Here is an 11,012-nt window from a genome sequence, read left to right as displayed (position 1 = left end):
ACTTGTTCGCCCAGCTCTTCCTCTGGTCGCTCGGCCAGTCCAACCCGCAGCGGGACCGGAAGCACCTACTCGACGTTCTGGCTTACCACCGGAGCGAGGCCAAGGGCGGCTCGTCGCCGCTCACCCAGCGCATGATCCACCGCCTGCTCATCGCTCCTTTCGCCGACGACGACGACATCACGAGCCTCTCACGAGTGCGGGTGAATGCACCTTGATTGATTTATATTCCCACTTTTCTTTGTCCGCTCAAAGAGGGAAAATCAAATAAAATTAATCAGCACCACTAACAATCTCGAGATGGCGGAAGAAGCGGCAGCGGACGATCTTATGTTTTACTTCAGCGAGACCTGCCCGTTCACTCAGCGCGTTCTGCCCGAAGTCGAATGCCTCCAGCAGTGCGCCCCCAATGTTCTCTTTATATTTTGATATTAATTTAATTTATATTTTGATATGCGTATTTATTTTGCATTATTACTGGCGGCAGGGCCATGCCGGAGGGCCGTAGCCTGCAGCGACTGGAGATACGGTCGGACAAGACCAACTACGGGCGGTACCAGGAGGCAGCGCAGGGGAAGTGCAGAGGCGTACCCTTCTTCATCAACAGCAAGACAGGCAACTTCGTATGCGGCGCGGCGCCATGTGCCACCCTCAAGGAGCGATTGTTGTGAGGCACTGGCAGAAGCTGCTGAACGCCAGCACCAAGGTATTCGCCTCCCTGGTCACTGTGCAGCTGTTGACGGCAGCGAGGTAATCTTGAAGTACGCTCTTGACCTTGGACTTCTTGCTGCACAACAATCACACATCTCATTGCACCACCGTTTATCATGGTGGACTGCACTACGCGTCGCCCACCGACCTCGCACGCGGGTACCACCACTGGTGGTGCGGCTCGCCATAGCACCTCAAGTGCTTGTCGTGTGTGGGTCTTGCGCAAAATCCTGTTCCTTTTGCCTTGAGGTTAGTGGCGCAACGCTGGTGTACGGGGCGAGAAAGTCGCCCCATAAAGGCAGCGTTGTTGCCAAGGGTTGCTAGGGCAAGCGGGGCGAAATCGTGTGGAGCGAGGGGTGCGAAAACAGAAGACCAAAGAGGGCTGTTGGTGGTCTTGTGAATGCCAAAGGATAGATGATGTTGAGGAAGACGAGGGACAAGGAGGCGGCCCAGGCGGCTCCCCCTTCCGCCAACTTCCTTCATGAGGCGGTGAGGGCCAACAGGCGCAGCGTTGTGGCCGACCTGCTCTCGAAGGAGGCAACAAGGGCGCACATCAATTCTTTCGATAATTTCGGCTGCACGCCCCTTCACATCGCTGCCAGTGGTGGCAGCAAGGAGCTGGTGGAGCTCCTCCTCCAGTATGGCGCCAACCCCTCCATCGCCGATAAGAGCTGCTGGACGCCCCTTCACAGGTGCGCCCCTAAACCCAAAACAACAATAATAAATCACAAATTTATGTATCGATTCAATTTCAATCAAATGGATAGAGCAGGCCCACTCCATAATTTGTTGATTATTTGATTATTGTTGCAAATTGACAAAAGCTGGGCGCAACAGTGTACTCACCTTGAAGTCCCCTTTCGCCACAGTGCTGCGAATGCCGGCGATTATGAGGCCTGCAAGATCCTGCTGAAGGCGGGTGCTGATGCCATGGCCCTCACGGACGCGGGCACCTCGGCTCTGCACTACCTTGTGCGGCACTCGACCGACGAGGTGGAGCTGTTCACCGAGGTCCTCACGCTGCTTCTCAACAAGGGCGCCGACATCGACTCGCAGAACAAGCATGGGGAATCGCCCCTCATCCAAGCCAGCTTCCGTGGCAAGAAGCAGAGCGTCGACTTCCTTCTCGAACATCACGCCGAAGTCAACGTTACCACCAAGTACGCCCACGCCCCTCGTTGCAGGCCGTTTGTTTGGCTTATTTATATATTTCCTGTCGTCATGTGGTGTGCAGGACGGGGGAGACAAGCCTGCACTTTGCAGCGCGCATTGGCCGAGAGGACATCGTGAGCGCGCTGCTGGCGGCCGGCGCCGACCCGAACATTCGCGGCGACTATGGCACGTGTAAGGACGTCGCTATTGCTGCCGGTCACAACCACCTGATCGCCATCATAGACAGTACGTCCTGGACCTGCACTCAGACGTTTTGTATTGCGCCACCGCGCAGCCAGCCGCACTCATGGCAACATGGGACCTAACTATGTTGCATTTTTTTGCCGTGTTCTTCTCTGCTGCAGGCCATCTGGAGAAGCCGTCCAAGAAGAAATCCCTCCTGCCAGAGGACCCACCATTCATTCCCTCTAACAAATCGCTCCTCATTGGACCACGAGGCATTCTGCCGCGTCAGGTACTGCTCACCATCCATCACCTTTTGTTCCAACCTCACCTTTGACGTCGCGTCCCTTATTCTTTTCTTCTTCCTCTTCCTTCTCCACAGCGACGTCTGCGCCATATCAACTTCATTTATGGACGCAGCCTCTCTGAAGCGGATCCCAACGGTCTCATGGATGTATATTTGACTCTCCATGAGAAAGGTGAGTGCACTTCTTTCTCCAGTTCTCTCTTCTCGCCGGTTCCGTTGTGTAGCCGTTGCTGACAACCGGCGTCGCTCTCGCAGAGGACAGCAAGCCGTTCTACACATCGGAGGTCGTGACGGATTCATTGGTACACCTGCTCGCGACTTGAACAGGACCAGTGCTGGCTTCTGGGCAGCGTTTCACTCCCTCTGACCACTCTGACTTCTACTGGCTCCCATCTCCTGCAGAACCCCATGTGGCGAGGGCTCGACACATCAGAGTTTGAGGAGATGGAATCGTCGCCGGGGGAATGTGTAATATTTGTGGTGCGGGTGTGGAACTGTAGAGTCAAGGACAAGCACAAGCTCATCTTCCAGTCCATCATGGACCTCAACCGCCTCGGCTATGTTGGCACAAACGTACGCCACTCGCCTTCCTGTGTGTATGTGAACAGTCCAGTATTGGACTGACAATGTGTCATTGGTGCCGCAGGTGGAAGAGCTGGGTTTGTTCCCGACCAATTCGCTAGTATTTGAGATGGGTGACGGCCTGTACTTACGAGAGGAGACTGTCGCTGTGATGGTACATTTGTCGTGATGTGCACACACCCCTAGGCACCCGTACCGCAGCTATCTGACTTACGTGTTATTATTCTTTTTATTTTAACAGCGAACGGCAAATCAGCTGGCACTGCTCGACGCACACCCTTCTCTCGACAATCGCAAAACAGGACGAACGGCAGCCTACAGCGAATTCATCCAGTATGTCTTCCTTCCTGAGACCCTTCCCGTTCCAACCCTCAGTTGCACAATGTACCGCTGCTCACCATGTGTGTGGCCCTGAAGGGTGCTGCGGATCAAGCGAGAGCTCGAATTCCAGATCCAGCAGGCCGCCAGCCACACCAAGGTGATCGAGCAGCGGCGAATACAGCACACGGAATACCTGGAACTTGTACGTTTTCGCCTCTTTGCTGGGCCGTACGACGTTGCGTGTTGGCTAAGTGGTTGGTTTCGTTTCGTGTTCGTGGGTGTTCCACCTGCGCAGGCACAGAAAAGAGACATCTTGCGGAGTCGTGTGGGCCACTTGCGAAGAGAAGTCGAAGCGCGGCAGCAGAAGCAACAGAGGGAAATCGAAGACGTCCGGGAATCGCGAAAGCTGCTCATCCCACGGGCACGCATGCTGTCCAAGGCGCAGATCGCTTTCCTCGCATGCAAGCAGAAGCTTAACGAAGAGCTTAGCGCTCTGGATGTGGACAGGTAATGCTTCTTTCCTCAACTCCATTTCGTGCTCTTTCTCTCTCTCTCTCTCTTGTTTCGAGTGCGGCTGAGCTAACAGATGGCTTCCCCCCCCCAGACAATTGCTGTCGGCCCTCCGAGCAGCTCTCGACAAGCGGAGATGGCGCCTCATATCGGAGATCGTGGAAATTTATCCCATCCAACCTGTTTCAAGTACGAGCACACATGTGTGACGGCCTTTCTCTTCTCAAGCCGGCCCTCTCACTGCGCTTCTTTCACTTCTTGTGCTTGTAGGTGCAGCGGGCGAGCGGTGCTTGAGCGTGAACCTTGCCAAGCTGCCCAACGCGGACTCTTTCTTCGGGTACGAGGAAGAGGAGATAGCCACAGCGCTCGGCTCCGTTTGCCACGTCCTCTTCCTCGTCTCCAAGTATCTTGACGTACGACAGCCCCCCACCACCACCACAAATCCCTTTACAGCCCTGCGTTTCCCTTCAATCCAACCGGGAGTATTCACGTGCGGACTATACCCGTCTGTTGGCTTTGTGCAGGTGCCGCTGCGTTATCCCATCCTCCCCATGTGCTCACGATCTGCCATCTGGGACGAGATCTCCATCAATGGAATCTTCACGTACGCAGAAGCACACATCGTGCCGTGTTTGTCGTTTATCAGTTTGTGTGGTCTCACCCTCCATGATCCTCCATCTTATCACACTCTAGAAAATACCCGCTCTACTCTCGTGGCGTCGATAAAAAGAGCTTTGACATCGGCGTCTTCCTCCTCAACAAGGACCTGGAACAGGTTCGTCCTAACCCCCACCGCTGCGAAGCCGGTGTGTCGCTACCGGCTCTCTTCCTCTGCCGGCATGCTCACTGCCTCCTGACCTGCAATGTTTTGTTCTGCAGCTGCTCAACTCGCAGGGGTGGGACGTGCTGACTCTGCGAGCGACCCTGCCCAACCTACAAAACCTCCTTTCCCGCGGCAAAGCCAATCCACGCACCACCTACAACGCCCCACCATCCGTCGGATCCGCCAGTTCTCCCCGCAAGCTTCACCCATCCCCACGGTATGCAGAGCCTCATCTCGCCACAGACGCCCCAAGCTACATTCTGCTGCGGTTGGTTGTGATTAGTTGTGGCTGGTTGTGGCTGGTTGGTGGCGATGCTGACGAGGCGTGGTCACAGGTCGGCCACACCTGGGACACCGAGCGCATCGATGCGAGCGCGCAAGGTCTCGGTCAACGCTCAGTCCAACCCGGCCACCGCGCACAGCAACACGCCCCTCACGCGACCAAGACGGCGGTCCATCTCCAACGGCTGATAGCTTCACACTTCAAGTGGAGGACAAAACAACCCTCAACACTCCCACACTCCCAATTTTGTTAATCCTGCCCATCCTCCAGCCCATCGGCCCCTTCACACCGCGAGCTGAAGTCGTGTTATTAAAGATGCCTGCCTTCTTCCATCTTCACAGACCTTTTTTATTTATGTGTAATAATTTTGTTGGATTATCATTTTTTGATTCGCGGTGAACGAAAAGATGGCGACGAGGCCGAGCAAGGAGGAGATTGCCGCGGCGGTGGAGAAGGTGTTCGAGGAGGCCGTGGCGATGCTCTCGGAGCTGGTGGCCATCGACAGCACCCTCAACCACGAAACCGCCGCGGTGGCCTTCATGGAGGCCCGGTTCAAGGAGGCCGGCCTGGCCACCGACCGCTTCCCCGTCGTGCTCGACGACCTGCGGTCCCTCCCCGGCTTCTCCCCCGTCGACTGGTCCTACGAGGGCAAGGAGTGCGTCGTCGGCGTCCACCGCCCTCGCCTTCCACCCCAAGGTCCCCCCCGCCCCATTTATTTTATTCCACTAATTAATAAATTAATATACATTATTTATATTGATTAATTAATATGAAATATATTTATATTATAAAATGCGCCCACAGGGAAGAGTCTGATCCTGAATGGGCACCTGGACGTGGTGCCGACGGGACCTGCGGACATGTGGACGGGCGGTCCGTTCAAGGTGCGCGTGGCGGACGGCCGGCTCTACGGCCGCGGCTCCGGCGACATGAAGGCCGGCATCATCGCCTACTACATGGCTTTCCGCGTACCTCCCTTTCTTCTTCTTCGTCGTCGTCTTCTTCTTCTTCTTCTTCGACTTGTGGATGACGTTGGTTGGCGGTGGTGGCGGTGTGGGTGTGGGGAGTAGGCGCTGCGCTCTATCGGTTTCGTGCCGGCTGCCGAGGTGATCATGCAGGCCGTCGTGGAGGAGGAAATCACCGGCAATGGTGCCCTCGCCTGCTGCGCCCGGGGCTACAAGGCCGACGCGGCCATCATTCCGGAACCCTTCGCGGGCACCATCCTGACTGCGCAGCTGGGCGTGATGTGGCTGCAGATCTCCGTGCGCGGTCGGCCTGCCCACGTCCTCAACACCAGGTCAGTCTAGTCCACCACCACCACCACCAGTTCTGCCTTCATGAAAGCTTGGGCTCACGCTCGTGCGGCGACACTGGGCCAACGACGACGCGTTGGGCAGCGCGGGTATCAACGGAATCGAGGCGGCGTACTACCTCTACGACGCCCTGCGGAAGGTTGAGGCGAAGTGGAACACCGAGGAGGAGCGCAAGGCCTGCCCGCAGTCCAAGCCCTACGACTCCAACCCGCACCCCATCAACTTCAACCTCGTGTGCCCCCGCCTCCGCCCCCGCCTTCACTTCCTTCGCCTTCGCTCGCTCGCTCTTCTTCTCTGCTCTGCTGGGCTCCTGCGCGCTGACGGAACACACAACAGGGCGTCATCCACGGCGGCGAGTGGGCATCGAGCGTCCCCACGGGTACCCGTCGCGCCTCGTCCCATTCTTTCGCATCGCGAGCTGGGGGTGTCTGACGAGGGCTTTTCGTAATTTTTGGCAGAGTGCAAGTTTGAGGCGCGCGTGGGTCTGTTCCCGGGCAAGAAGCTGGAGGCGGCGCGCAAGGAGGTCGAGGAGGCGGTGGCGGCGGCCGCCCAGGCCAAGGACATCCACTACAACCTCACCTGGACCGGCTTCCAGGCCGAGGGCTGTCTCATGGACCCCAGCGTACGCCTGGCAACAACCCGTATCTCTCGGCAAGGTTGTAGCTGACAGGTGTTGTCTTGTGTCATTTTGTAGGGCGACATGATGCAGAGGCTTGGGCAAGCGCACAAGGCGGTGAGCGGGAAGGAGCCCGTGTACAGCCCCGTGACGTGCACCACAGACGTTCGCTTCTTCGAGCTCTACTACGGCATTCCCGCCACCTGCTACGGACCCGAGGCCACCAACATTCACGGGTACCACCCACTCCCCAACCCGCCGAGGAGCAACAGTGCGGCTTCCGCTCACTCGCGGTGATGGCTCTCTTCCCTCCGCTCTAGTATCGATGAGTCGGTGAGCTTGGACAGCGTGAAGGAGGTCATGAAGACCCTGGCCGTGTTCATGGCCGATTGGTGTGGTCTCGAGCCGATTGCCGATAACTGAGTTCGTTGCTCTCCCACAAAAACATGGTTGCCACTGGTTTCCCTGGCTTTTGGTTGGCGTCTGTCGTAAATTTCAGACTGCCATAAAGTTCTGATGAACTCGCTCTGATCACTCTGTCGAGCCCACGGAATGGGAGTGGCGTAGGTTGAGGAGGCGGCACAGACAGGGCCACGCTGATCATTATTATGGGTGTGGGCGACAGGGGGTGGCATGCAGTGCCGTGGAGACGAGGCGGGCTTCTCCCCGCTTCCATCTGCCGAATGTCGGTGGCTTTGAGACCACGCCGCCACAGCCCCCATAAAAACCTGATTTGTTGGCTTTGCTTTCTGAACCAAAACAACATCACACCAAACCACGCTTGAACACCAACACCCACCAACAAACCATGGCCTCCAAGAACTGCCTCGACCTCATCATCAAGGACCACGAGAAGCTCAAGAGCCTTCACAGGTTCGTTACCCATGTCGTTGCTCTCCACCCGCCCTGCCTTGACTAATTTTCTCTGGTAACGTGCAGCCAGTACATGAGCACCAGCGACACCGACAAGAAGCAGGAGCTGGCCAACACCCTGATCAAGGAGCTGTGCATTCATTCGTCCCTCGAGGAGACGCTCGTCTACCCGGTGCTGCGCGATCGCGTGCCGGAGGGCAAGAACCTGGCCCACGACGCCTACGAGGATCACTTCGCGGTGGAGCGGCTGCTCGATGAGATGCTCAGCATGAAGGTGAAAGACGACGAGGCCAAGTTCGACTCCAAGATGAACACCATGATCGAGAACCTCTTCGCCCACATCCAGCACGAGGAGGGCAAGCTGCTGCCCCTCCTGCGGCAGTACATCTACCCCAACGAGCTGGTCGAGCTGGGCGGCAAGATGGAGAGCAACCGACCCCTCATGCCCACGCACCCGCACCCCAACATGCCCAAGGAGGGCGTGAAGGGCATGGTCGCCGGCCTCGCCGCAGCGCCCCTCGACCGCGCCTACGACGCCGCCCGCTCCGCCGTCTCCGGCCAGTGAGATAACAGAACGCCAACCAACCACCCAACCAGCACCACTCCAAACATCCACCCAACCGCGACGCAGTAAACAGTTATACTTTGCGCATCCACGTCGTATGTACATTGTATAGCGCCGAGGGGGTGGGGCCTACTGGGGCGACCAGGCGGCGAAGACGCAGCCCTGGGCGACAAGCCGCGGCGGAGTGTTGGGGTCGATGTCCTGCACCCAGACCGCGTCGACTCCCGGAGCCAGCGGAGAACTACCACAGTACACGAACCTGGAGGCGCACCCACGAAGGTGAGGCAACGCGACCGCAGCTGGGAGGCACAGGATGGGTGGGTCTAGGGTACGCATCGCTGTCCGGGCTGAACAGGGTCAGCACCTGGGCGTATTGGTCGAAGAAGGAGACGTAGTTGCGTAGAAAATGCTCAGACGCCGCAAACTTGCCGTTGGGGAAGCTCAACGTGCTTCCCGCGGCGCTGTCCCAACAGCACCACCTGGCGGAAAGCACCGTGGCAATCAGCACAACATCACGCACACGCACACTTCGAAGTGGAGGAGAGAGAGAGAGACAACGCCGCACTGAAGATTGTAGCCAAACGATGAGTAGTCCAGCACCAGGTACAGGAGATAGCGTCCGTTGGGACTCCAGAAGTAGGCCAGCAACCGCACTGTGTCGGCGAACTCGGCTATCCTGTCCTTAGTCGCGGCCATCACCCGCTCTTCCTCATGCCTTTTGGATAACCCGTGGTGAGACACACGCAGGAAAGGCACCTCGAAGTTTCGGTGCGGGGGGGGCGTACTCTCCGTGAGGGCCGCCGAGTGGTGGATCGGGTGCACAGGACGGTCGCTTGACGGCGCTGACGTAGAGCGACCCGCTGTTGTCGAGAGCGTAGGCCACCTTCTGCCGGTCTCTGCTGAGGATGAAGGACGAGAGGGTGTCCTCCCGGAAACTGGCCACACGGCAGAGCTCGTTCATTTCGTGCTGCAGCGGCTCGCTCTGGATGCGGCCAAGGCTGCGATTCTGCGCATCCGGCCCGATCTCCAGGTCAGCTCGATACGGCCAGAGGCGGCAGTGGAAGAAGAGTGGAGAGTGCACCGCACCTGGCAGAGGGTGGAGAGAGTGGCCACCACGAGTTTCTGTCCCTTTCGCTGGCAGGTGGTGTCTCGTACGGCGTACATGAAGGTGTCCTCGCCGCTCTCTTGCGCCGTCCCCACCCAAGCCGGCGTGGCAAAGCTGCCCAGCTTGCCCTCCACGGGCAGTTGGACGATCGACCTGAGGTCGCCCGTGCTTGGGTCGATCTCGACGCGCTCGAGCTGACGCATGTTCTTCTTCGCCAGAAGGCTCAGCTTGTCGGGCGCCCACGTAAAATAGTACGGCCTGGTACAGGTTCGCGCATTCATCAGAGGCCGAAGAAAAAGCGAAGAAGAACGAAGACGATAAATGGCGGGAGAGGCGCGGTCACCTGCCGGTGCTGATGGTGCGAGCGGATTGTTCGTTGCCGAGCAGGTCGAACACGAGCAGCTGGATGGTGTTCATAATGGGGTCATTGGCCAGCAAGGCCACTCGAGTGCCGCAGGGCGCAAAGTACGCAAAGAACGGCATAAAATCGACTGTGTATGTGTGTCGAGTGTGTGTGTGTGTGTGTGACACGCAAAAGGTGTTTCTTAGGACTGAAGGCCACCACACAGCTGAATGACAAAAGAAGGGATGCGCACCGTCCCAGGATTTGACCGGCTTCCTGCCAGAGGTATCAGCAACGCACACCCGCCCGCGAGGGAATCGCCTGCCGTTAATCTCGACCCACAGCACCTTGTCGCCTGATTGAGCGCGTTAGCATGAGCACCAAGTCAGTTGCATTGTGTGTGTGTGTGTGTGTGTGTGCGCGTGCGTGCGTGAGGTGCGGTGCGGTGCGTGTGTGTCGTGACCACTCACCGTGCGGGGAGAACATGGGACTGCGGGAGCCACCAGCCGCCGAGGACAGTTCGTGCTTGTCGGAGCCATCGGGAGCGATGATGAACACCTTCGTGGAAGAGAGCGTCAGCCGTCAACTCGCGCCTATACGTGCTTCAGTCTAGAGGGGGAAGTGTGCTCTGTACTTTGTTCGTCATGGCTTCGACCAGGAGAAGACGATCTACTCTCCGCCGCCCGATGGCATCAAGCTTCATGTACACCTTTTGCCAGGCGAGCGGGCAGAGCCTGTCACCTTCAGCCAACGCGTTCCAGTCCTCACCAGCACCGCCACCGACAGGCAGCTCTCCGATGTCTGCCGCCAACACCAGCCGGCTGTCGGTCCACAACCCGGCACTCCAGCGGCGAAGACACGCAGACCGCCAGAGGCCACCGCTGCCCTCGCCTCCTCTCAACAACGCCCGCCAACGTCGGCACACCTGGTTCAGGACAGGGTTGGTGAAGGCTGAGGCAGCCACAGTGCTGCGGGTGCTCCACGAGAAGGGGGTGGAAGGAAGCTGGGGCAGGCACACTTACTGCGCTGAGGGGGAGAAGGTCGGTGGGGTGGAGCAACTCGAAGAACATGTAGGCCAGCAGCTCGTTGGGAAGTCTCTCCAAATCGGAGGACGCGTCTTTCCGCACATCTTCATCTTCCGCCATCTCCATCTTTTAAGGTGGTCGCGGCCAAAGAATTAAAAAAATAGTTCTGGGAAATTCGTTTCCCGCCGGCCAGCAACAAAAGCCGAAAAATAATAATTATTATGGTTCATTTCATTCTTTTGCCACCGTCACCCCCCTTGGTGCGCAAGGAAGGAACAAGGCACGCCGTGTTTGTTCTTCATT

The 11,012-nt window shown here is 57.8% G+C and overlaps 5 protein-coding genes across 5 annotated transcripts; 4 read left to right on the top strand and 1 right to left on the bottom strand.

The window, feature by feature from the left end:
- Positions 1-297: 297 nt before the first annotated feature.
- Positions 298-668, top strand: ACA1_272280 (uncharacterized protein; the record flags this gene model as incomplete). The annotated part of the gene is made up of 2 exons (XM_004353703.1): positions 298-395; positions 485-668. 2 exons carry the CDS (start codon positions 298-300, stop codon positions 666-668), a joined length of 282 nt encoding a protein of 93 aa, XP_004353755.1.
- Positions 669-1,125: 457 nt separating this feature from the next.
- Positions 1,126-5,057, top strand: ACA1_272270 (C2 domain containing protein; the record flags this gene model as incomplete). The annotated part of the gene is made up of 17 exons (XM_004353702.1): positions 1,126-1,400; positions 1,578-1,868; positions 1,943-2,106; positions 2,226-2,335; positions 2,426-2,497; positions 2,575-2,652; positions 2,753-2,923; positions 2,997-3,086; positions 3,174-3,316; positions 3,350-3,455; positions 3,549-3,760; positions 3,858-3,952; positions 4,040-4,176; positions 4,288-4,367; positions 4,457-4,538; positions 4,658-4,803; positions 4,922-5,057. The coding sequence occupies 17 exons, from the start codon at positions 1,126-1,128 to the stop codon at positions 5,055-5,057; spliced, it is 2,388 nt and encodes a 795-aa protein (XP_004353754.1).
- A 219-nt stretch (positions 5,058-5,276) lies between these two features.
- ACA1_272260 (acetylornithine deacetylase or succinyldiaminopimelate desuccinylase) lies at positions 5,277-7,221 on the top strand (the record flags this gene model as incomplete). The annotated part of the gene is made up of 8 exons (XM_004353701.1): positions 5,277-5,565; positions 5,674-5,837; positions 5,940-6,166; positions 6,267-6,414; positions 6,519-6,561; positions 6,641-6,804; positions 6,877-7,034; positions 7,119-7,221. The coding sequence occupies 8 exons, from the start codon at positions 5,277-5,279 to the stop codon at positions 7,219-7,221; spliced, it is 1,296 nt and encodes a 431-aa protein (XP_004353753.1).
- Positions 7,222-7,606: 385 nt separating this feature from the next.
- Positions 7,607-8,236, top strand: ACA1_272250 (hemerythrin hhe cation binding subfamily protein; the record flags this gene model as incomplete). The annotated part of the gene is made up of 2 exons (XM_004353700.1): positions 7,607-7,671; positions 7,738-8,236. The coding sequence occupies 2 exons, from the start codon at positions 7,607-7,609 to the stop codon at positions 8,234-8,236; spliced, it is 564 nt and encodes a 187-aa protein (XP_004353752.1).
- A 129-nt stretch (positions 8,237-8,365) lies between these two features.
- Positions 8,366-10,835, bottom strand: ACA1_272240 (uncharacterized protein; the record flags this gene model as incomplete). The annotated part of the gene is given in 10 exon segments (XM_004353699.1): positions 8,366-8,495; positions 8,569-8,697; positions 8,802-8,951; positions 9,022-9,242; positions 9,323-9,599; positions 9,685-9,832; positions 9,938-10,039; positions 10,155-10,242; positions 10,319-10,687; positions 10,707-10,835. The coding sequence occupies 10 exon segments, from the start codon at positions 10,833-10,835 to the stop codon at positions 8,366-8,368; spliced, it is 1,743 nt and encodes a 580-aa protein (XP_004353751.1).
- Positions 10,836-11,012: the final 177 nt, after the last annotated feature.

This window comes from Acanthamoeba castellanii, assembly GCF_000313135.1.
Source record: "Acanthamoeba castellanii str. Neff unplaced genomic scaffold scf7180000084772, whole genome shotgun sequence".
NCBI classification, from domain to species: Eukaryota; Discosea; order Longamoebia; family Acanthamoebidae; genus Acanthamoeba; species Acanthamoeba castellanii.
Note: the sequence above shows the minus strand (reverse complement) of the source record. Positions and strands in the feature narration are given on the sequence as shown.